At 27.2% G+C, this 21,546-nt stretch overlaps 2 protein-coding genes across 3 annotated transcripts in view; one reads left to right on the plus strand and one right to left on the minus strand.

Moving 5' to 3' along the window:
- Positions 1-851: 851 nt before the first annotated feature.
- LOC136087115 (uncharacterized protein PF3D7_1409500-like) lies at positions 852-4,629 on the minus strand. The gene is made up of 3 exons (XM_065809621.1): positions 4,361-4,629; positions 2,429-2,528; positions 852-1,190 (listed from the first exon to the last, which is right to left on the minus strand). Exons 1-3 carry the CDS (start codon positions 4,627-4,629, stop codon positions 852-854), a joined length of 708 nt encoding a protein of 235 aa, XP_065665693.1.
- Positions 4,630-9,560: 4,931 nt separating this feature from the next.
- Positions 9,561-21,546, plus strand: part of LOC100212745 (cyclin-dependent kinase 2) — a 32,410-nt gene continuing 20,424 nt past the window's right edge. Inside the window, exons 1-6 of one of the 2 annotated variants that reach the window (XM_065809149.1) lie at positions 9,561-9,914; positions 10,338-10,492; positions 12,145-12,222; positions 15,258-15,378; positions 15,466-15,565; positions 19,717-19,889. In XM_065809149.1, coding sequence (XP_065665221.1) covers positions 10,347-10,492; positions 12,145-12,222; positions 15,258-15,378; positions 15,466-15,565; positions 19,717-19,889 — 618 coding nt within the window. In that variant the 5' untranslated portion in view covers positions 9,561-9,914; positions 10,338-10,346. The remainder of the gene's footprint in view (positions 9,915-10,337; positions 10,493-12,144; positions 12,223-15,257; positions 15,379-15,465; positions 15,566-19,716; positions 19,890-21,546) is intronic. The other variant, XM_065809150.1, reaches the window with a different exon arrangement.

Here is a 21,546-nt window from a genome sequence, read left to right on the forward strand (position 1 = left end):
TTTGCAGTGTGCAGTCTATACTTGAATTTTATAGTCCAGTTTTGAACCCTCTTCTCTTGAAAAATAGAACTTGCATAAAAAAAATCAAATAATATTTTACCAGAATTGTCTGCAAAAGATATCATACAATATACACTGATAATTTATCAAGACTTATTGTCCAACTCGAATCTATTAAGTTTCTCAAAGTTAAAATTGATTTTTCTATATCTTATCAAATTGTTCATTATATTGTTGGTTTATCTTTTTCTGATTTTTTTACTTTTTTTACTTCAATTCAAAATATTTGACAAGAAATTATTCAAAAAAAAATTTACTCCATAAAACAAATACACTAATGATACAAAAACATTTTTTTACAGCGAAAGGATTATCAAAGTATGGAACTCACTTCCAGACCACATAGTGAATTAACTTTGTGGTCAGGAAGTGAGTTCACCTTTCTGTATTTGAATTGAATGCAGACTTTGATCTTCAATTTCCTTATATAGTTTATAAATTTGTTTTTTTCACAAATATTCTTATTGGAAATTTTATTTTTTTTGGTTTTACATAGTAATTTAGTAATTACCTGTCTCACCAATACTTTGTACCATTTTCAAATGTAAATATATAATTCTTTTTACTCATCTGCTACGTTTTTCGGCCAGTGGTTGGCCAACTTATTACTAACACTAATGAAAGCTATTAAACTATTATTAGGCACATAAACGTTATATAAGCGTTATATGAACGTTATATGAACGTTATATAAACGTTATATAAATGTTATATAAACGTTATATAAACGTTATATAAACGTTATTACGTATTCTTAATCTTTGTCCTCATATTGTTAGCTTTATAAATTTTTAGCTTCTATTATTCTTTCTATCATTTTTTCTATCACTCTTTCTATCATTCTTTCTATCATTCTTTCTATCATTCTTTCTATCATTCTTTCTATCATTCTTTCTATCATTCTTTCTATCATTCTTTCTATCATTCTTTCTACCATTCTTTCTATCATTCTTTCTATAATTCTTTCTATCATTCTTTCTATCATTCTTTCTATAATTCTTTCTATCATTCTTTCTATCATCTTTTCTATCATTCTTTCTATCATTCTTTCTATCACTCTTTTTATCATTCTTTCTATCACTCTTTCTATCATTCTTTCTATCATTCTTTTTATCATTCTTTCTATCATTCTTAAATAAGTCTATTTTTAAAAATAAAACATCTTTTACTACTTTTAACCATTTATTTAAGAATTATCAAGATACAAAAATTTTCGGTAAACTATCTTTTTCAGCAAAAAAAAACTCCAGTACTGCTACACGATAACAAATTTATACACTATACAACAGTTTCATTGCTCATGATTGTAATGATTGTTTTACTTTATATATTCTAGCTTATAAATGCAAAAAATTGTTGTCACTGTTGTTTATGTTACAGCAAACTTAATGTTGGATCCATCACTTGGACCGTCACTTGGATGTTGTCACTGAGTCTTGTTTATGTTACAGTTACGAAATAAACTTTAGTAAACTGTTGTTGAATTTCAAATCTTATGAAATAAAGGAATAAAAATGATTTTATTCATTTAAAATTTGAAATATATATATATATATATATATATATATATATATATATATATATATATATATATATATATATATATATATATATGTATATATATATATATACATATATATATATATATATGTATATATATATATATGTACATATATATATATATATATATATATATATATATATATATATATATATATATATATATATATATATATATATATATATATATATATATATATATATATATATATATATATATATATATGTATATATATAGCTGCAGTCATTTTACTATTGAGTTGCACAACAGAGAAAAATTTTTAACTAACAAAGGTCTAGTGGTAAAATGAATAAGCCTGAATGAGTATTGAACTTTTGAAGTATACCATTATTTTACTTATTTATATTCAAATTAAAAAAAGTCTTCAAATGAATAAATGTTGTAACTTATAACAGTTAAAATACCCAAATCCATTTTCTAACCCTTTCCACCCTTATAGTGCCCCTCCCTTTTCCCTTACCGGTAGAATTTGCAGTCATAGTCCGCGCATAGTCCTAACTGGAATATTTTTGAAATATGAGGTACAAACACACCCTCATTGAGAGTAATTAAATGCATAATTTTAAATCCAATTAAGTAGTTTATATTAATACCACAGTTTTGAAATTTGAAGAGTAGTATAGGGTAAGTTATAGAGTCTAATGCTTTTTTAAAATCAATACAGATGACGAAAACTATCTTTATGTTATTTACAGTAGAGGTCCATTCGTTTAAAGTTGCTATTTGTGCGTATGTGGATCTATGCTTTGAAAAACAAAATTGATGATTTGAGATGAAAATATTTACTATTAAATAGTTTTTTTCAACATTGCAATGTTGCTCGGATAACTTGTAGCAGTATACATTTAAGAATGAGATATCAAATTTTACGTGTGTTGATGAAAACCTATAAAAATCACATTCAGTTTTTGTGCAATCAAATAAAAGTATTGGAATAATGTATAAAACTAGAAATGCTTTAAATAAACACAGTTTAACAAATTTATATCATCCTTTGCATATAAGTTATGCAAATGTTACGTGGGGTAAAACTAATAAATCTAAATTGTTACCACTTTATCGTAGTAGGAACATGTTGCTTGTTTAATTAGTTTAAAAACAAATTTGCTTATTCTAAGCCTTTCAAGTAATAAAGGCTTATTCTAAGCCTCTCTTACTTGAAATGAAAATTCTTAATATTTATTACCTAAATGTTTTTAGTTTAATTTGTTTTATGTATAAATGTAAAACAAACGCATCTCCTCTTTCTTTCCATAAACTATATGCTTTAAAAAATAAAAACAAATACAATTTAAGAAATGTTAATTTAATTACCAATTTCTCTAAATAATGTTGAAAAGTCATGTATTTCATTCTGAGGAGCTTTTAATTGGAATAAAATAGTTTTGAAAAACTTTAATTTTTTCTTTAAATGGAATTACTTTTCATTTAAGAAAAAACTAAAGGAAATTGTTTTATCTTTTTAACACAAACTTTTATATTTTTAACTCATGGACTTTAATGAGAAATGCGTATGCGTAACTGGAAATATACATATGCATAGTAGTTTTGGAGGTGAACCAAATAAGGACTTTAATGTCACATAAAGTAATGATAAATTAGGAGAAAATCCGCATGTTAAACTTTGTCGAAAGCTTTAGATATATCAGGAGCAATAGCCCTAGCCTTGCCGTCTCCATCTAATACATGAAAGAATCTTTCAGTTACAGCAGTTAGAAAAGTAGCCTTAAAACGAAAAAATTGGAAACCGTACTGACTGTATGACAGTAAGTTATTTGACTCAAGATAGGATGTGAAAAATTTGTTGATCAAAGACTAAAAGGCTTTGCTTATAATAGCGAGAAGGCTAATTGGACAATAGTTGGAGGGGTTAGAATGTTCTACAGAGTATTGAAAAACTAAAATCGATTGGAGTAGAATGAGACTTGACTTGGAACCGGGAGCGGGTTTTATCACTCAATAAGGAGGGGGTGGGGCTAATTAAATTTTAAAAACGTACCTATGCGTATTTTATCTATAACATTTTAATTCACATAAAGGGTCGTCTTTAAATTAAGTCACACTCTAGGGGAAAGGGTTTAGTGGTTTTCTAAAGACTTGTACGGAATTTGTACAACTATGACCATTTTTGACCCCATCGTAGCGCAAAAGCGTTACGATGAAGTCAAAAATGGTCAAAGTTGCTTGAAGTAATTTATGGACGACCTTTAATATGGTTTTATGCATTCTCTCGCGTGCTTGTACACGTTAAATAATTTTGGGAAAGTTATTCAGACCACCCGTTTATTAATTTTTATTTGTTATCAACAAAAGTGTTTTACCCGAAACCACCTTTATGATAGAAACATAGGAAATTTCGTGAAGTGAGATTGATTTAAAAAAAAATGCCAAGAAGCAAGATCAGGCCAGAACCAACAGGGGATATCGTGACTTCGATAAAATGATAAAAGTCTAGCTTGCAGACATTCCTTGATGTAAACATTCGAGTTTAAAGCTGACGATATGACGAAAGTTTGAGATTTCACATTTGATATACGTTTGTTATCCATAATTATGCAGCCATTAAATTTTGTAAGCACTTAGTCATAAAGTTTTCGAGCTCTAGTTTTAACAGTCAGTGATTGCCTATCAGATCGGTTTGGATATTCAATGGCTCAATAAGACTTGAAATTGTTAAATTTCTTAACTTTCCTGACAAAAAACTCTGAAACTTTATACCTTTTGGCTCGTTCTCTGTTTGACAAGCAGGGATTTTGCGTGAATGATCGTCGAATACTTATTGCTGCTTTCTTATCCTTAAAGCCACTCTCTCTTCCAGGTCCTTTTACTCTTTCGATAGATAGAGAGCTTTTGTATTGTTTTTTGAACATATAAACAGTAGTTTTGCAAGATTCAGATGCTTTAGCAATTGAAAGTAACGATGCAGAAGAATTTTGTAGATAGTTTTGCAGAATTTGTTTTCGTTTTTCTAACCGTTTTGATGACATTTGAACTAAGAAAATATTTTCGCTCGTTTGTTGGTGTTTTTAATTAATAGTATCATTACTTAATGTAATTACGTAAAAAAAATTTTTTATTTGTTAGTGACAAGTTTTAAAACAAAGTTCATTGTTCCAAATCTAACGACCGCATGCTTTACAGTGCAAACTCTACGACCATCCGCTTTAGAACACATTAAGTTAGAATGCATCTAGTTTAAAAACCTTTTGTTGAAAAATTTGTGCGTTTTTATAATAAAACTAACTAAAGCTAAGTTATGCTGCATAAATTATGCATATGCATACATGCATAATTTATGCATTTAAAGATTATTGATATATTTTCTTACTTGCCTTAAAAAAATATATAACATAGTGCCAAGAGGAGTCCTACTTACCTTGCCCCCCCCCCCCTAACTTTAACTCACTACTACTTGGAACTGACAAGAAGAAATGAAATCTTACATTCCTGCCTGGATCCAAGAAGTTACATAGGAGGCAATTTATCAGTGGAGAGAGAAAACACATCAGCCCAAGAACCGTCATGAAGAAAAGCATAAATAGAATCGCAGTCAGCATTAGGATAGTAGTAAGTAGTGTGATGACAGGGTGAGTCTGAAGAAGAAGTACGAAATAAAAGATTTATAGAGATCATTGCATGGTTGGATCCAATTAAAGGGAAACAAGGAGAAACTGAACACAAACTAGGGTCAGAGACAAGACACAAATCAAAGAGGGAAAGTAAGTGATTAAGGTTGCTTGGAAAACGAGTCACAAAGTTGAATATCTGAGTAAGAGTTGTTACATGAGTCAGCAGTTTGTCAGATTCAGTAGTTTTATTGATTTTAATAAATACATCGTAAACATCATAAACAGTCATAAACAGTAAACATGATAACACACAGTAAACATCATAAACAGTAAACATCATAACAAAAAAAATTTATACTTTTTAATTTTTTAAAAAAGTGTTCTTATTTCTTTATCAGCGGTTTTCTTTCTGACAAGAACTGAATTCAGTACATTGGATCATCCAGAAACAATAGGCTCATGGACTACATTTCCAAACTTTTTGACCTGTTTAACATTAGCTCTAAAAGCTTTGAAAGCTTCAAAAGATTGCAAGAAAGAGCCAATTGTACAAGGGGATCGACAGTTAGAGAAATTTTTTTAAACCGGTGTTGTACCATGTGCAAGGATACATGCTTACATGAGACTGAACTCTCAATGGAATGGTATCCAAATTCATGTAAAAAGAAATGACAAAGCTCAAAGCATCAGCTTGAATCAAAGAACAAACTTGCTTGATGTTGTTATAATTCTCTGGTAAGTTCTCCAATACAACAACCAGAGTTTGCTTGGAGCTGATTCAACCTCATAAACAGTGGTCAATTCAATAATGCTTAAACAAATTTTCATAAAACCACTACCTCCATCAACTCCAAGTTTGACCAAGTGATCACAAAACAATTTCCGTTGAAAATATCTAACAACCTTGAAAAACAAATATCTATTTGTTTTTCAGGGTTGATTAATTTTGAGACAACTTGATGATGCCAGAATTGAAATAGCCTGTGTTGAGAAGGACTTAAACCAGGTCTTTAGTTGACACTCTTATTTCCCTAAAAAGCCTTGGTCACTTTAACTTTTTTCAACTAAATATTTTCCAAAAATGATGACAAAATGTTTTTTTAACTAAACATTGCTAAAATTATTACACCTTAAAATATCTGAAATATACTTGGTGTAATATTTAGATGTCGTCGACCCATTGATTATGTTATTTTGATGGTATGGCATTTCAATGCTTTTAAAATCAAATCTGATGATATTTACTCAGCTGCAGCAACATGTGTGGGAATTAGCCTTAGATTTTCTATTAAGGCTGATTGTTTGCAATAATATGACAAGCCCTTGCCTTAAGGAGTTATGCAGTCAATACACCTTATTTGTGTCCTTTATTGTGAACACTCTTTCAAGTCGAACTTTGATGGTAGAAATGTTAAAAGCAGGAGACAACTTTTTCCTCCTCCTTTCTACGAACAGTTTTTCAGCACGCCTTAAATAAGGATAGATTTTGCAGTACTTTAATATGCTAAAGAGGAATTTTAATTATGACCTTTCAACAGTAGTTATTTTATCAATTTGTTGCTCTTACTTTTGGGGCAAGGGACAAATTTTTTAAAGTTTTATTGCTCCCAGACTCCAATTAACTCAAAATCAAAGCATCTTTATTTAATATAAGTATAAACATATAAATGTTTGGAGTTTGCTTGATGTCTGGAAGTTAGCTCAAAGACCAAAAAATGTGATTCCGCACCTAATACGTATACCACTCACTGTTTTTCCAACTTTAAAACAATTTAACTTTAGTAAAGATATTGAGTATAAGGCTATAAAATCTTTGTCGCACGTCTTGAGACAAACGGAAATGCTTTGATTTATGTATGATATGAGCAGTACCTGAGTGGTATAATGCTTGTAATGCGTGAACTACTAAAAGTGGTAATTTTTTTTTGTAATGAAGCTTTTTTGTGATAAAGTCCAAGTTACAAATATTGAAGGCCTTATTTGTATCCATTCTAAAGATATATACTGGTAAGTTATTATTGTAGTGTGTTATTGCTTTACTCAAATGGAACTCTGCTGTTTTGCTTAAAACCAAATTGACAAGAGTGGCTATCTGATATTTCCGGACATATTGTATGATAATATGAGGAGGCCCATTTGCAAAACACGCTAATTTCGAGTGAACTGATTTTGAGAACGAACTGTTAGTTGCGCATCAACAAAAACTAATATTTTTTTTGTCCATTTTTAAAAACAGAAATTTTTTAATTAGTCTAATATTTAAATAGATGATAGATTTCAGTATAAATAATGTGGAAATAGAACTAACTCTCACTTTCAGGTCAGGTTATCCTGCGTCTGATAAAATGTAACCCAGAACAACCTGCTTCATGTCGTGCTACCTTGTAGGATACGAATTTTTAGGCAATTGTTAGGAGTAGCCAAATCCAACTTAAAATACTGCCTTGGGGCTCTTGGTTGATTAAAGGCTAGAGATGGTGTCTTAATAAAAATACTCATCTTGGGCAGATGTTAAACACTTCCTGCTACTGTCTTGTAAAAGGCCTCCAACGCATAGACTTTTTTTTCTGTATTTAGATATTTATAATAAATTGTTTCCAGTTTTCCATGTTAAATGCTGGATCTTCTTGACTCATTGCATGGGTTTTGCTTGTGTCTCTGTTTTTATGACTAGGCAACTCATTCTATTATCTCCTAATGAGGGTACAGCTCTAAAATTCAGTTTTCGGAGGCCGGCTGGTAGTAAAGTTTTCCGAACTTTGCTGAAATGAAAGCTGAATTGTTTGCTAAGAGCTTCTTATCAGTATCACCTCTTGATTCCACTAGTTGCGTTCTACCTGATATAGCTGAGAAACAGGTTAGTCGATTGCCTGAACTTTGTATCACTCCAACTTCAGCATTTAAAATGATTTCCTGCTTCGATTCTTCTACAGCTTGTGGTCCGGACAACATAGCTATTATATTCTTGCAGAAGTGTTCTCCGGAGCTGTCATCTATTCTTTCAAAACTACTTGTTTTTTAGCTGTTGATACTGCCATTTATCTTTTATAAATGGTAGCATCATTATTATTATTTAGCCAATACTCATTGATTGCTTGGTTGGGGAATTCGAGCTTGAAAAGGATCTCACTTCTGCTACAGCATGGGTCTCTCAGTGGCTAGTGAACTTTAACTCAGATAAAACCCAATTTTTTTCAGCTAATCGTTATCGCAATAATCTAGATCATCTTATATTTATGCACGGTATTATACTCAATGAGTCATGTACTTTTTATCTTTTAGGATTAACTCTTACTTCTGATCTTTCTTGGATATCAAATTGATTGCAAAATTAGCATCTGCTAAGGTTGCATCTCTTTATCATGCTCGCCACTTTTTTACTCAGAATTCTATTCTTAATCTCTATAAAACTCAAATCCGTCCTTGTATAGAGTACTGTTGTTGTATCTGGGGCGGATCTTCCTATAACGCTTTTTGTTATTTAGGTGCCAAAACGCATTGTAAACATAGTTGGACCTGCTCTCGCAGCTAACATTCAAACATTATTACAACGCCGTATTGTTGCGTCTCTTTTTAATTTCTATTAATACTATAATGGGCACTGATCTAAAGAGCTAGCGTCTTTTTTGCCATCTAATAAAGTTCATTTTCGTATTACTCGTTATTCAATTAAGTCTCGTACTTTTACTGTGACTGTTTCTAAGTGCTCCAAAAATTCTTATTATCTAGTTTTTTTCCTCGAACATAAGTCCTTTGGAATTGACTTCCTTCATCTTGTTTTCCTGATTCATATAATTTGCAATCTTGTTGTATGTTAACCGTTAACTTGCTCTATAAGCTTCATCTTTTTTCTTGTTGTAACTTTTCAATAGTGGTTGTTCGCAGATTTTGGAAATTAAGATGTTGAAAACTCAAAATTATTGTTTTATGACTTAGCGCCTTTTGCCTTATATAATCGAAGAGTTTTAAAAAAGTGTGTTTAATACTAATTCTGCAATTTTCTGGGTTTTTATTTTGCCTTACGTAGCCAACTAGTCTAAGAAGCCCATTTTAAAACATATTTTACAATATAAACGACGTTATATTTTAAGTTTTTTTTTAACTCGAACCAAATTTGTTTTCCTTATGATTAGTTCGAGTCGATTAAAGAAACACAAAATAGTAACTCGCTTAAATTTTCGCGGGAATTTTTATTAGTGAATGTGTAAAACAGCTCAAAATTTTTTCCCATTCATTTCCAAAATTATATAAACTTTTTTTTAATACTAATTTTGATTTTCAATTTGAATACATTTCGTCGTTTTGCCAATAAAAAAAGCATTTAAGCTTAGTTGTACTGTTGGTCAAATGACTCAACATTTAAGCCATAGAATTTGCTAACATCAAAGTTAGTATTACCTTTCTCACGCTTATTATTAATAAGGGTGAGAAAGGTAATGCAAACTTGGATGTAACTAAATGATGTAAAACTAAAAAACTGTTGCTTAAATGTTGAGTCATTTGACCAACAGTACTAATAAGCTGGAATGCTTGTTCTATTGGTCAAACGACTAAATATATATTTATATAGAAAATTGATAATATTAACAAACTAGCTAATCTATTTTAAGATTTTTAGTACACTTTGGTCTGCTTCTTTTTTCAAGCTCGTAATCAAAGAGGCAATCTATATAAGATTTATTAGACAAATACTAAACCATTAGGTAAGTTATTAACACACTTTTAGTAATTTCCTCTTTTATAAATCAAGCGCACTTTATTGTTAGTTTTTTAAATTCAGTTTCTTATTTGTCATGTAAATTTTGTAAAAATTTTGTTTGATTATATAAAAACATTCTTATCCATAAAGTTTGATATTTTATTATTGTAAAATAAATCATATTAGTCTTGTATACAAAAAGAAAACAAATAAAAGTAGAACAATAGAACATATTAGTGAATGTAAAATAGAATTTTCTGCATTGCTTTTGTTTTGTTTTTTGTCAAAGTGTATTTTGACAGCATACAAAATAAGCTGATAAGTTTAGGTTTTGAATGAGTTTTTAAGTACAGTGCAACACTACTTAATTTTTTCAAATCTGAACCTTTTGTAAAGTATCCAAACTGATATTGTAACTTTATCTTAGATACAGATAATGGCTGTTCCAAATGACATGAAAAGTATCATGGACATTTTTCAAAAACTTGAAAAAATTGGAGAAGGGACTTATGGTGTTGTATATAAAGCAAAAAATAAACAAACTGGAAAAGTAATAGCCCTGAAAAAAATACGCCTTGATACGTAAGTGTTTTATTTAACAAGAAAAAAAAAAATCAATACAGTTTAGGGTTAAACATTTATCTTTTTTTCTAGAACAGTTTCTTTTTTTTTATCTCATTCTTTGTAAAATGTATTAGTATAAGAAATTAAAAGACTTCAATAAGTTTACTAAATTATTGTAGGAGTTTAAATAAAAGCAAATTTTAATCAAACCCAAAGCAATTATTAATGAAACTAAATATAATTTGTTTCATTAATAATTCCCATAAATATATAACAATGAATGGTTTCAACTTATATACAAGCTACAGTTGTATATATTCAATATTCTTTTCAATATGAATTTGATAACAATAAGTCTAGTTTATAAAATCAAAAAAAATCTTTTTAAAAAAGTATTAGGCATAAAGATAATTTTACTAAAGTTAAATGATAAAGCCAATTGCTCATATTAAGTTGTTGAAAATAACATTTTATGTAATTGGTTAGACTTTTTTAACCCAATATTAATGGTGGACTTTATAAATCTAATTTTTTAATTCTATTCTCTCTGGTATTAAAGACAAATCAAAAAACATTAAGGTCATGTATTGTTTTATATCCAAAATAGTATGGCAACCTCTGGCATATCAGTCTGATTGGAAATTTTGACTATAGTAGCTTTCTTTCAGTTAAATTGTCTTGTTTCATTTTAAGGCAATAAAGTACAAATTGATTGCTTTAAAGTAAATTTAGTAATCGTAGATGAATAGCGTGATTTCAATGAAAGATTTAAAGAAGCCTGACTTATTGGATGTTTAAGAGCATGTGACTGTATTTGTTGACAAAAGGACATTGTGTGAATGTGAGTTTTTAATTCTTTAAAAGCTTTTTATAAGTAGCAATAAAGATTGTTATAGTTCAAGTTATGGAATTTAGTGTATTTAGTGTAAAACCAAATGATAAAATCTTGTTTGAATAACAGGGTTTAAAGGCTAGAATCAAGTTCAAAATGTAGTTTTAAATTAAGTAGTTTTACAAAATACAGTTTTACACCTAGTTTTTAATTGTTAAAAAGTTTAAATAAAAAATTTAAGAGTATTCAGGGGTTGTATACTTTTGAAAAAATTGTATTCAAGAATACAGTTTAAAAAAGTATGGGACGCCTGGCTTTACGCCAAGTTGATGAGTTATATTTCAAAATTGCAAGTAATACTAAAATATCTTGATAATTAAATAAGTAAAAGTTAAAAACTAAAATAAACTTTTATTTAAAACTTGAAAGAATTATTTTTTGGATGGAGATTAAATTAGTTGAATAGAGATTGTATCTCTATTTAACTAATTCAAAAAGATTATCTTAATTATCTGAAAATGATCTAAATAAAATTTTAATATATAGTTCTATCTTTAATTTTTTTTTGACTGTAGTGGCTCTAAAAAAAACAATTACAGATAACTATTACACCCAACTCAATTACGACAGAAATTTTATGTTCACTGAAAAATAATTTAATATAAATTATAATATTTCCGAGTAATCGTTTTGCATATGTATTAGTATTTATAAAATAATTTCCTACTAAATCATAGTTATGTTTGATTATTACTAAAATATATCTAAAATCAATGTTGAAAAAATTAGTATTGCTTTTTCTTTTTTTGTGTGTGTAAAAATAATGAAATATTTATAGAGATACAGAAGGAGTACCTAGTACTGCTATTAGAGAAATTGCATTGCTACGAGAGCTAACTCATCCAAATATCGTTCAGTAAGTATTTTCAAAATTTATCAAGTATATTTTATCCATTTTTTTGTTATATCTTTTATATACTTTGTTATATTTTTTGTTTTTCAGATTACTCACGATAATTTAGATCTTCCTATATTTATGAACGGTAATGTACTTGATGAGTCATCTACCCTTCATCTTCTAGGATTAACTCTTTCGATCTTTCTTGGAAACCGTACATTAAATCCATTGCAAAATTAGCATCTGCTAAGGTTGCATCTCTTTATCGAGCTCAACACTTTCTTACTCCAGATTCTATTCTTTATCTCTATAAATCTCAGTTCCGTCCTTGTATGGAATACTGTTACATATACATTTATATATATATATATATATATATATATATATATATATATATATATATATATATATATATATATATATATATATACACACATATGTTTATATATGTGTGTATATATAGAACCCTTAGATGTTGTCCGAAAGTTTTTTCCATATTTTGTTGACAAAAAGTAAAAATTAAAATGCAAGACCGGATTTTTTTTTTTTAATAATGATAGACTGCCTGCCCCAACCAAACCCTCAGTCGATGTAGCAGCACTCCCTTGCGAGTCAGGCTATTTGTCAGTCGATGTAGCAGCACTCCCTTGCGAGTCAGGCTATTTGTCAGTCGATGTAGCAGCACTCCCTTGTGAGTCAGGCTATTTGTCAGTCGATGTAGCAGCACTCCCTTGCGAGTCAGGCTATAAGATAGTCGATGTAGCAACACTCCGCGCATGATTTACAGTAAAAAAAATAAAAATAAAAACATTTTATTAAAAAAAATAAAAATAAAAACATTTTATTAAAAAAAATAAAAATAAAAACATTGTTTATATTGTTAAAAACATTCAGAATGTTTTAAAAACATTCTGGTCAATTAAATTTGCGTTTTTGTGGTTTTTTTATATAACAATTAATTTGTAATTAAATTAATGGTTTTGACTTTCGTCCAACACGAAAATGTTGGACGAAAGTCAAAAGTAATTAAAAGTGACGTATGTGTTGGCGTAAGAATCACTTTTTTCCTTCCACTCTTCCCAAAGCCAACAAACTATAGATCTATATATATATATATATATATATATATATATATATATATATATATATATATATATATATATATATATATATATATATATATATATATATATATATGTATATATATATATATATATATATATATATATATATATACACACATATGTTTATATATGTGTGTATGTATATATATATATATATATATATATATATATATATATATATATATATACACATATGTTTATATATGTGTGTATATATATATATATATATATATATATATATATATATATGTGTATATATATGTATATATTTATATATGTGTGTATATATATATATATATATATATATATATATATATATATATATATATATATATATAAACTAATATATTATTTTATAATAGTTTTTCTGTTTATATTTAAAATTTATTGAAAAATAAAATTCTGTTTTTAATGTAATAGTTGACTCCTTAATTCTCCTTACTTTTTCTTTTAAAAGGTTGTCGTTCATGACCAAATCTCTATAAATATTAGAAAAATATCTCTTTAAATCTCCCTAAAATCCTTACTTTTAGCCTTAGTTTTAATAGTGGGAACCCTGAATGGTAAAGTGCTTCCTTTATAAATAAGAAAAACTATAAAAATTATTTATTCTGAAAGACAATTTTGTGGATAAATTAAAAAAAGTTTTTTCTAGATATCTTATAAGTGATAATATATAAATTTGAAATCAGCAAAGTTCCATATTTGCACCTATAAAAATTAGTAAGTTTGGGGTAACCTCTTATGTAGAATTATTATAAAAATAAGAAGAGTATTGCTTGCTTTAGAATTTTACTTTTTACAATAGATACCTTAGACATATAGGAATCAATAGCTATAATGCATTTCCTTATGCTTAGTAAAGAGCAAATGAGAACATTAAGATTTCTTTTGTTTTAATAGGAATTTATTTTCCAGCAATCAATAATTTACTTAAAAGAAGAAAAAACTTTTTTTTTCATTTACTCAAATTTGCATAAAAAATGTATTTCTGTTCAATTCATAGAACTTGCAAGATTGACAATTATTTTTATTTTGAATACAATTAAAATTTCTTTTCTTCCAGTAGTTGGTGATGAACATTAAATGTGTTTTAAGGATGTAGAGCAGGTCAGCAAGCGTCAGTGGAGTCAAAAGAATCAATTGAAAGTAGATCAAATGTGTTTCAATATAAACTTACACCTCTGAAACTAATATGCCTCTGAGATAGTAAAAAAAACAACGTTGTGGTACAAATTATTCCATAAATGCATTAATATCATTAGTCCTTTGATAAGGTAAACAGAAATTAATCAAGATCAATCAAGTAAACAGAATCAAGATTATCTTAACGACTAGTAGTTTAAGAGATTAAGTGAATAGATTGAAGAAATTAAGTGAATAGGTTGAAGAATTAAATTAATAAGTTGAAAAAACAAAACAACTTTATTTAAATTCTAAATAAAGTAATTAAAATAAAACCGAAAAAATTAACATTTCAATTGAATAATAAAAAAAAAAAAGTAGGAAAAACAAGTTGTTTTTTCAAAATGCCTAATAAAATAATTGAAATAAAATGGCAAAACCAAATTTCTATTGAAATTCTAAAATCTTTTATTTAATTTATAAACAAAACAATTACATTAAAAACAAAAAACAAACATTTTATTAATTCTAAATCAAAATAAAATCAGCAAAATCTTAGTTTCATAACTGTTTGCTTTTTTAAATTTTTAAATGTTGACGTTTGAATAAAAGTTGGCCAACGCGAACAGCATTTTTTTGTCATCTGTCAATTTTATGCTAAATGTTTGTCGATTTGTCAAACCCTGTTTCAATATTTTGTGCTGACCTAAAACCGTTAAAGGTCGTCAATCTTTTGCTGCCCTTATTTTTCCTAATACCGAGGGCTGATGTATCTATAAACGTATAAATATATCTTTTTTTTAGACTTCTTGATGTTATTCAAAGTCAAGCAAGACTCTTCCTAGTTTTTGAGTATTTGAACCAGGACTTAAAAAAGTATATGGATATTGCACCAAAAGAAGGCATCAAAATGAATCAAATTAAGGTTATTATATTCTTAAAATCAAATTACACAAATTTTACTAATTCCACTTATTCTTTAAATAATGCATTTCTTTTATTTCTTACATAGAGTTATACACATCAACTTTTAAATGGAATTGCATACTGCCATGCACATAGGGTATTGCATCGTGATTTAAAACCTCAAAATCTACTGATAGATACAGAAGGTTTTTAAAATGTTAATGTTTAAAAATATTTAAATAGTTTTTTTTTATTGTTTATTGTTTTATATATATTATTGTCATCATTATTGTTAATTTTATTACTTGTTGTTATGTGATCTTCATACTACATTTATTAAGTTATATTAGTCACAGCTGATCAACAAGGCTATATTTTTGTTTCATCAGATTTTTCATTATTTTTAAATTTAAAGACAAAACATGTTTTGTTATTACAAATTATTGCAATATATGTTGTTCATGCATGCAATTCATGCAATATATACATACAATAGATTAAGGTAGTATATACAATATATATATATATATATATATATATATATATATATATATATATATATATATATATATATATATATATATATATATATTTATATATATATATATATTTATATATATATATATATTTATATATATATATATATATATATATATATATATATATATATATATATATATATATATATATATACAATACATGCACTCTTTTTGAAATATATTTAAAAAAATCAGAAAATCGACTTTAAAAATTTGTTAAATATACGCTCTTTTCCATGTTTTAGATTCTTATTACTCTAAAGTTGATTAAAATACTAAATCTTGAATTTCAATTGAAAAGTTTATTTAAATGTTTATTTAAATTTACTTTGTCTAAAGCTACTCAGTAACAATATTAAAAAACTTGAATAATTTAATCCTTCATCTCAAAGTCATGGTATTTAAATTTCTACATTTTTTTCTCTTCTTTGTTGTATTACAATAAATGTCAGATACATGATAGATGTTAGATCTAAACTGTTACTAAACTGTCATGTACATGCCTTGTATGATTTGTTTTTACGCTGAGTGAATTAAAATTTATTTCTGACCAAAATTTTGTTAAAAAGCAGATTAGTTAAAGCTTTAATGCGTGTTTGTTCCTAGATTAAAAAACTTTTTATTATTTTTGAAAACATGGCAATGGCAATGAGAGAAAGTTCTAAAGCAACAATGAGGAAGAAAACATTTGTCTAGTTTTTTTCTGGAATCAATCTCTCACAATAATTAAAAGAACCATGTCTAAAAGAGAAAGAGCTTCATTAGAAGAATCAGTCCAAGTATAACAATGGTATTCCATACCAGGACAAATTGGAAATTTAGAGGTAGCAAATGGAATCACCAATTAGAAAGTGGCAAACACAATAACAATAAGCAACCTTAACAGATGCTGGCAGTGACTTTTTGCCAAGACTTGAGTATTTAGTTGTGTCATTAACAAATTACTTTAAAGGTAAGATTATCAGTAAGATCGAAGGAAGAAACAAAACAAGACCAAAAATGGAAACTTATGGTTCCTAAGAAGTTACTTGAAATGAAGTAGCATGTTGTCTATCAGGACAACTTTAGTACTGCATTTAGAAAGAAATGATTCAGTAATTTTAAAAACTTTATCTGAGAAATCATATAAAACAAACTTATGGAGAAAGCAGCTTGATAGACTTAATCAAAAGTCTTTGGTATATTAATAGCAATAGCTCTTGGTATTGACAACTTTGTTTACTTTTTTTTTCAAATTTAATTTACAACTTTTATACATAAACAAAAGTTTTTAAGGGTGTAATTATAAAATTTTATAACAATAAGCCATTATCACAATATATGAGGCGCAAAATAAGAAATGTTACAAAATATTTATTTCTAGATTCAGAGATATTAACATTTTAAACAAGATAGGTTGAAAATTTTGAAGTTTTGGTTTTCTAGCAATTTAATTATTGTTCACTAATAATTGTTAAGATAAAAAGTATAATATTTATAATTAAAATAAAAATATTTTGAGATAAAGCTCATTTAAAATATTACCATTCTTTATAAAGTTCTTTGATCATTTGACTTGATGTTTTTACTTTAACTTGTAAGCAAATAATATTTATAAACATTTTTTTTTGTAAGGAATTTTCCATAAATTACACAATGCTAAACTTATTTAAAAAATAGAAGTAGGACATCATTTGGTCTTTTTTGCAGCAATTTTCATTTAACTTTAAGCGCTGTTATAATTTTTGATTTAGTTAAAAACTTTGCGAAAACTTAAGTTCTTTTTTGTTTTGTTTATTAGTTGAATTCAGCGTTGCATAATTTATGGGCGATACCTTACATTTATTATTATTAATAGATGTCATTTCCTTTTACAGTAAGATTAAATTAAAGTCAAACAAATATCTTATGTACTCTACAAAAATTTAACTAATTTTAAATCAAAATTAGTCAAATATTTATTATTTTAATACTTTATTTTGGTTGACATGTTTAACATTAGCAAGTTTTGAATTATATAATATTTGTTTTTAATTTGTTTAATAATTTGTTTTTTATAACTTTGTTAATTCAATGTGTTGTAGTGCTTAACTTGTGTTGACCTATGTTGCTCTTTTTTCTTCATGCTATTAGGGTTTGTTGATTGTTGTGTGATTTCTTAAAACAGTCACATACTAATAATTTTAAAACTTTAAAGTAAATTAATTTATTTTGTTTTAGTAAACATAATCAATAATGGATCGCAGATTATCCAATATTTATTTAGCAAAACTGTTAAATTTGGTACTCATAAGTTGTATCCCTCGGGACTCACTGGTGCTTTTTGTGATTACTTTAGGATTCAAAACACTGAATCTTCTAGTAGCTTCAGAGTGCTGAATCTTCTAGTAGCTTCAGAGTGCTGAATCTTCTAGTAGCTTCAGAGTGCTGAATCTTCTAGTAGCTTCAGAGTGCTGAATCTTCTAGTAGCTTCAGAGTGCTGAATCTTCCAGTAGCAGTAAAAAAGTCAATAGACATTTTGTTTTTCCATATTGAAACTATTTAAAAGAAAACTTCTGTTTTAGTTAATATTTTGAAAAATATTCATTAGAAATGGTTCTTATTTCATTACTAACATAAAAATGTACGAAAAAAATAATAATATACACAAACTCTTTTACTATGAAAAAGTTAAACAGTTCTAAAGAATGTCAATTGACTTTCAAAGTTGTTTTTCTTCACAATTTTGTTTTTAAATTGCTACTATTAATTCTGTAGATTTACTAATGATGATGTAATTAAGCTGATTTTTTTTTTAATTTCTTAACTCAATTAAACTGTCTCAATAACTCCATTTCACAGACTTTGTACTTTTTCTTAATTTGTGCTTCATATCACATATCTTTGATGGGCGGACATAACAGTATAATTGCATTTTTGACCATTTAACGATTTATATGAAAAAATGTGTCTTGTGTATGCTGGCATCAATGGTATTAACAGTATAGCTACACCATTCGGTTCAAACAGAACAAAAGTAATAACCCATTTCTCAAAATATGACTTCTGTAGCAAAGTAATTGGGTTCATAATATTGTTTTTTCTCCTGAAAAGTTACACTTTTGCAGTTATACTCTTATGTCCGCCCATCAAAGATATATTATAGAGATTAGGGCCGCTAATCATTTATAATACAGGTAGGAGAAAACAGTAAATATCATAATTTTTTTTTTTTTTAAAGTTGATAAGAGCAGGTTGGGGATGGAGGTTGTGGTCAGGTTTATTTTTTGTTAGTAGCATATCCATAATCATTGGATTACTTGTTGCAATTTCACAACTTGAGAGCAGAGTTTTTTGTGTTCTCAAATTGTGAAATTGTTGTTTTATACCAACAGCTACAAAAAAAGTCATAGATTTTTGAAAATCTTAAAGATTTTATTTTAATGTAATTAATTTTTTTTTTTTTTTTTATGTATTTTTTCATTTATAAGTGGAAAAATAAACAAATTTCAAGAAAATTTTAAGAAAAGAGAGTGAATGTTTAAGATTTTAATTTAATATTTCTATTAAGTTTCAAGAATGATTCAACCGTACAACTTAAGCAGTATCAGGTTTTTTTTTAAAAAAAGCCAAATTTAGTAAGGGTTTTGGTGGGTTAATATATCATGCAGCGTACTTTGTTTAATAGGGTAGATTATGTTGCAAACATAATCTACCCTATTATTATTATTTATATTTTTATTATATCAATAAAAATTAGAATTTTAGAACTCATAGGTAATTTTTTAACCTATAGATAATTTTTGAACTTACTTGTAGATAAAATGTCTTTAATATCATTATTTTGCATTCATTTTTAGGTAAAATAAAGCTCGCTGACTTTGGTTTAGCTCGCGCTTTTGGTCTACCTATGCGGTCATATACACATGAAGTTGTCACATTATGGTACAGAGCTCCAGAGATTCTGTTAGGTACAAAGATGTATTCTACTGCTGTTGACATCTGGAGCATAGGCTGTATATTTGTTGAAATGGTGATTTACTATTACTTTATATATTTATAAATATAGTTAATGTAGTTGTTAAATTATTTAGGCAATAATAAAATATTTTAATAAAAGTATTTTTACTTATCTTTAAAAATAATTTGAGAATTATAAATAAAATACTTTAAAAAAAAAAGTTTTATGGTGTTTAAAGATTGATATATCAACTTTACAAACGTTTAGAGTTGGTATTTAATATCAATTTCTTTATACTTGAAAAGTAGTATTTAATGACTTACAGTATAGAAAAAGAAAACACAAATAAAATTTAGTGAAGAATATTATTTTAATATTCAGAATAAATTATTTTTTGTTAAATATGCTCAATGTTTATAGTTACATATAATTTATTATAAAATATTATAATCTTATTATTGACTAGTTTAACTCTCAAAACCAAATCCAATATATTAGTTATATAACCATAGTTTGATAAATAACATTGGACATAAAATTTAAAAAACATAAATAAATGGCATCATTTGGTGTCATTGTATTTAAGATTGTCACTTTTTAGATTTTTATATCTAAAATTATTGTAAACTAAGAAAAAGTAACAAGTTTTTTTAATGTTATTTTATAAGATAAATTATTTCCGGATTACCTACAAATGTTTTGATAAAATACAATTAATAGACAATATAAATAATGCAGCAGAAAAGCAAACATAGTGTGTTGTTTGTTTAAAGATCAAGCCTGAATTAACTAAGTAAGACCCTAAAACTCAAGCAGCAGCTTAAGCTTATGTTTGTCGTCAATTTAAAAGTATTAAAAGATTCGATGGCTGATTGATATAATGAAATCCAATTATAAAAAATTTAAAAATGTTTTTGTCATCTAACTGTTATATATGTTGTGTAAAACTATTAAACATTTATAAATTTTTGAATTTTTTTGAATTTGAATTGTTATAAATCCTTAAAAGTTTGTTCTCCAAGCAAGTTTCTCAACTTGTTTCTCTGTGCAGCGGCCTTGTTCGTCAAGTTTAGTGTTTCGGAGTTATAGAGTTAGGCGAGGGTTATAACCACAAACAGCCTCCTCATCTGTGGTGGCCTTCTTGGCCTTGGGGAAGTGAATTACAAAAAAAAAAAAAAAAATGTTTATATGATAATGGAGAGTTGGTCACTATCTGAAAAATGAATTAAATTTTCATGATTGATTGTTATAAAAAAATTCTTTAGCATCCTCTCCCCTAACTTGCCCCTTTCCTAATTCAATTTTATAACTTATATGAAGGCAACATTCAGATTGTTCATATTTGAAGGGGTCAGTCCACAAATACTACATACTAGAAAAGAATTACTTAAAGGGAAAACTATAGTAGCCACTTTTCCATAAATCATTGTGCATTCTAACTTATCTTTGATAATATAGCAATTAAAGACAGTTGGTTTCAAATTACTGCTCTTGAAGGAAATATATTCTTGCATAATAACCTCAGCACTTACATTTTCATTTTGAAATCATACTGGACAGCAGTAAAGTGGAGAGGATGGTTTTTCATTAGTCCATAACGATTTGTCTGATTCTTCAATATAAAGTTGAATCTCGTCTTCTGTACTTTATTTATATAATGGTTGGCCCATTGAACAATCAAATCCTATTTTATGTATAAAGACAAGAATAGATTTTGTCAGGTGCCTTT

This window comes from Hydra vulgaris, chromosome 11 (genome assembly GCF_038396675.1).
Source record: "Hydra vulgaris chromosome 11, alternate assembly HydraT2T_AEP".
NCBI classification, from domain to species: domain Eukaryota; kingdom Metazoa; phylum Cnidaria; class Hydrozoa; order Anthoathecata; family Hydridae; genus Hydra; species Hydra vulgaris.

What these genes read in the sequence shown, in the direction of transcription:
- LOC136087115 (XM_065809621.1), bottom strand. Translation starts at nt 4,629, where the DNA reads ATGTCATCAAAACGGTTAGAAAAACGAAAACAAATTCTGCAAAACTAT. An exon ending in AACAGAGAACGAGCCAAAAG is followed by an intron (nt 2,529 to 4,360) that starts GTATAAAGTTTC and finishes TGATTTTTATAG; the next exon opens with GTTTTCATCAACACACGTAA. An exon ending in TTGAAAAAAACTATTTAATA is followed by an intron (nt 1,191 to 2,428) that starts GTAAATATTTTC and finishes GACTTATTTAAG; the next exon opens with AATGATAGAAAGAATGATAA.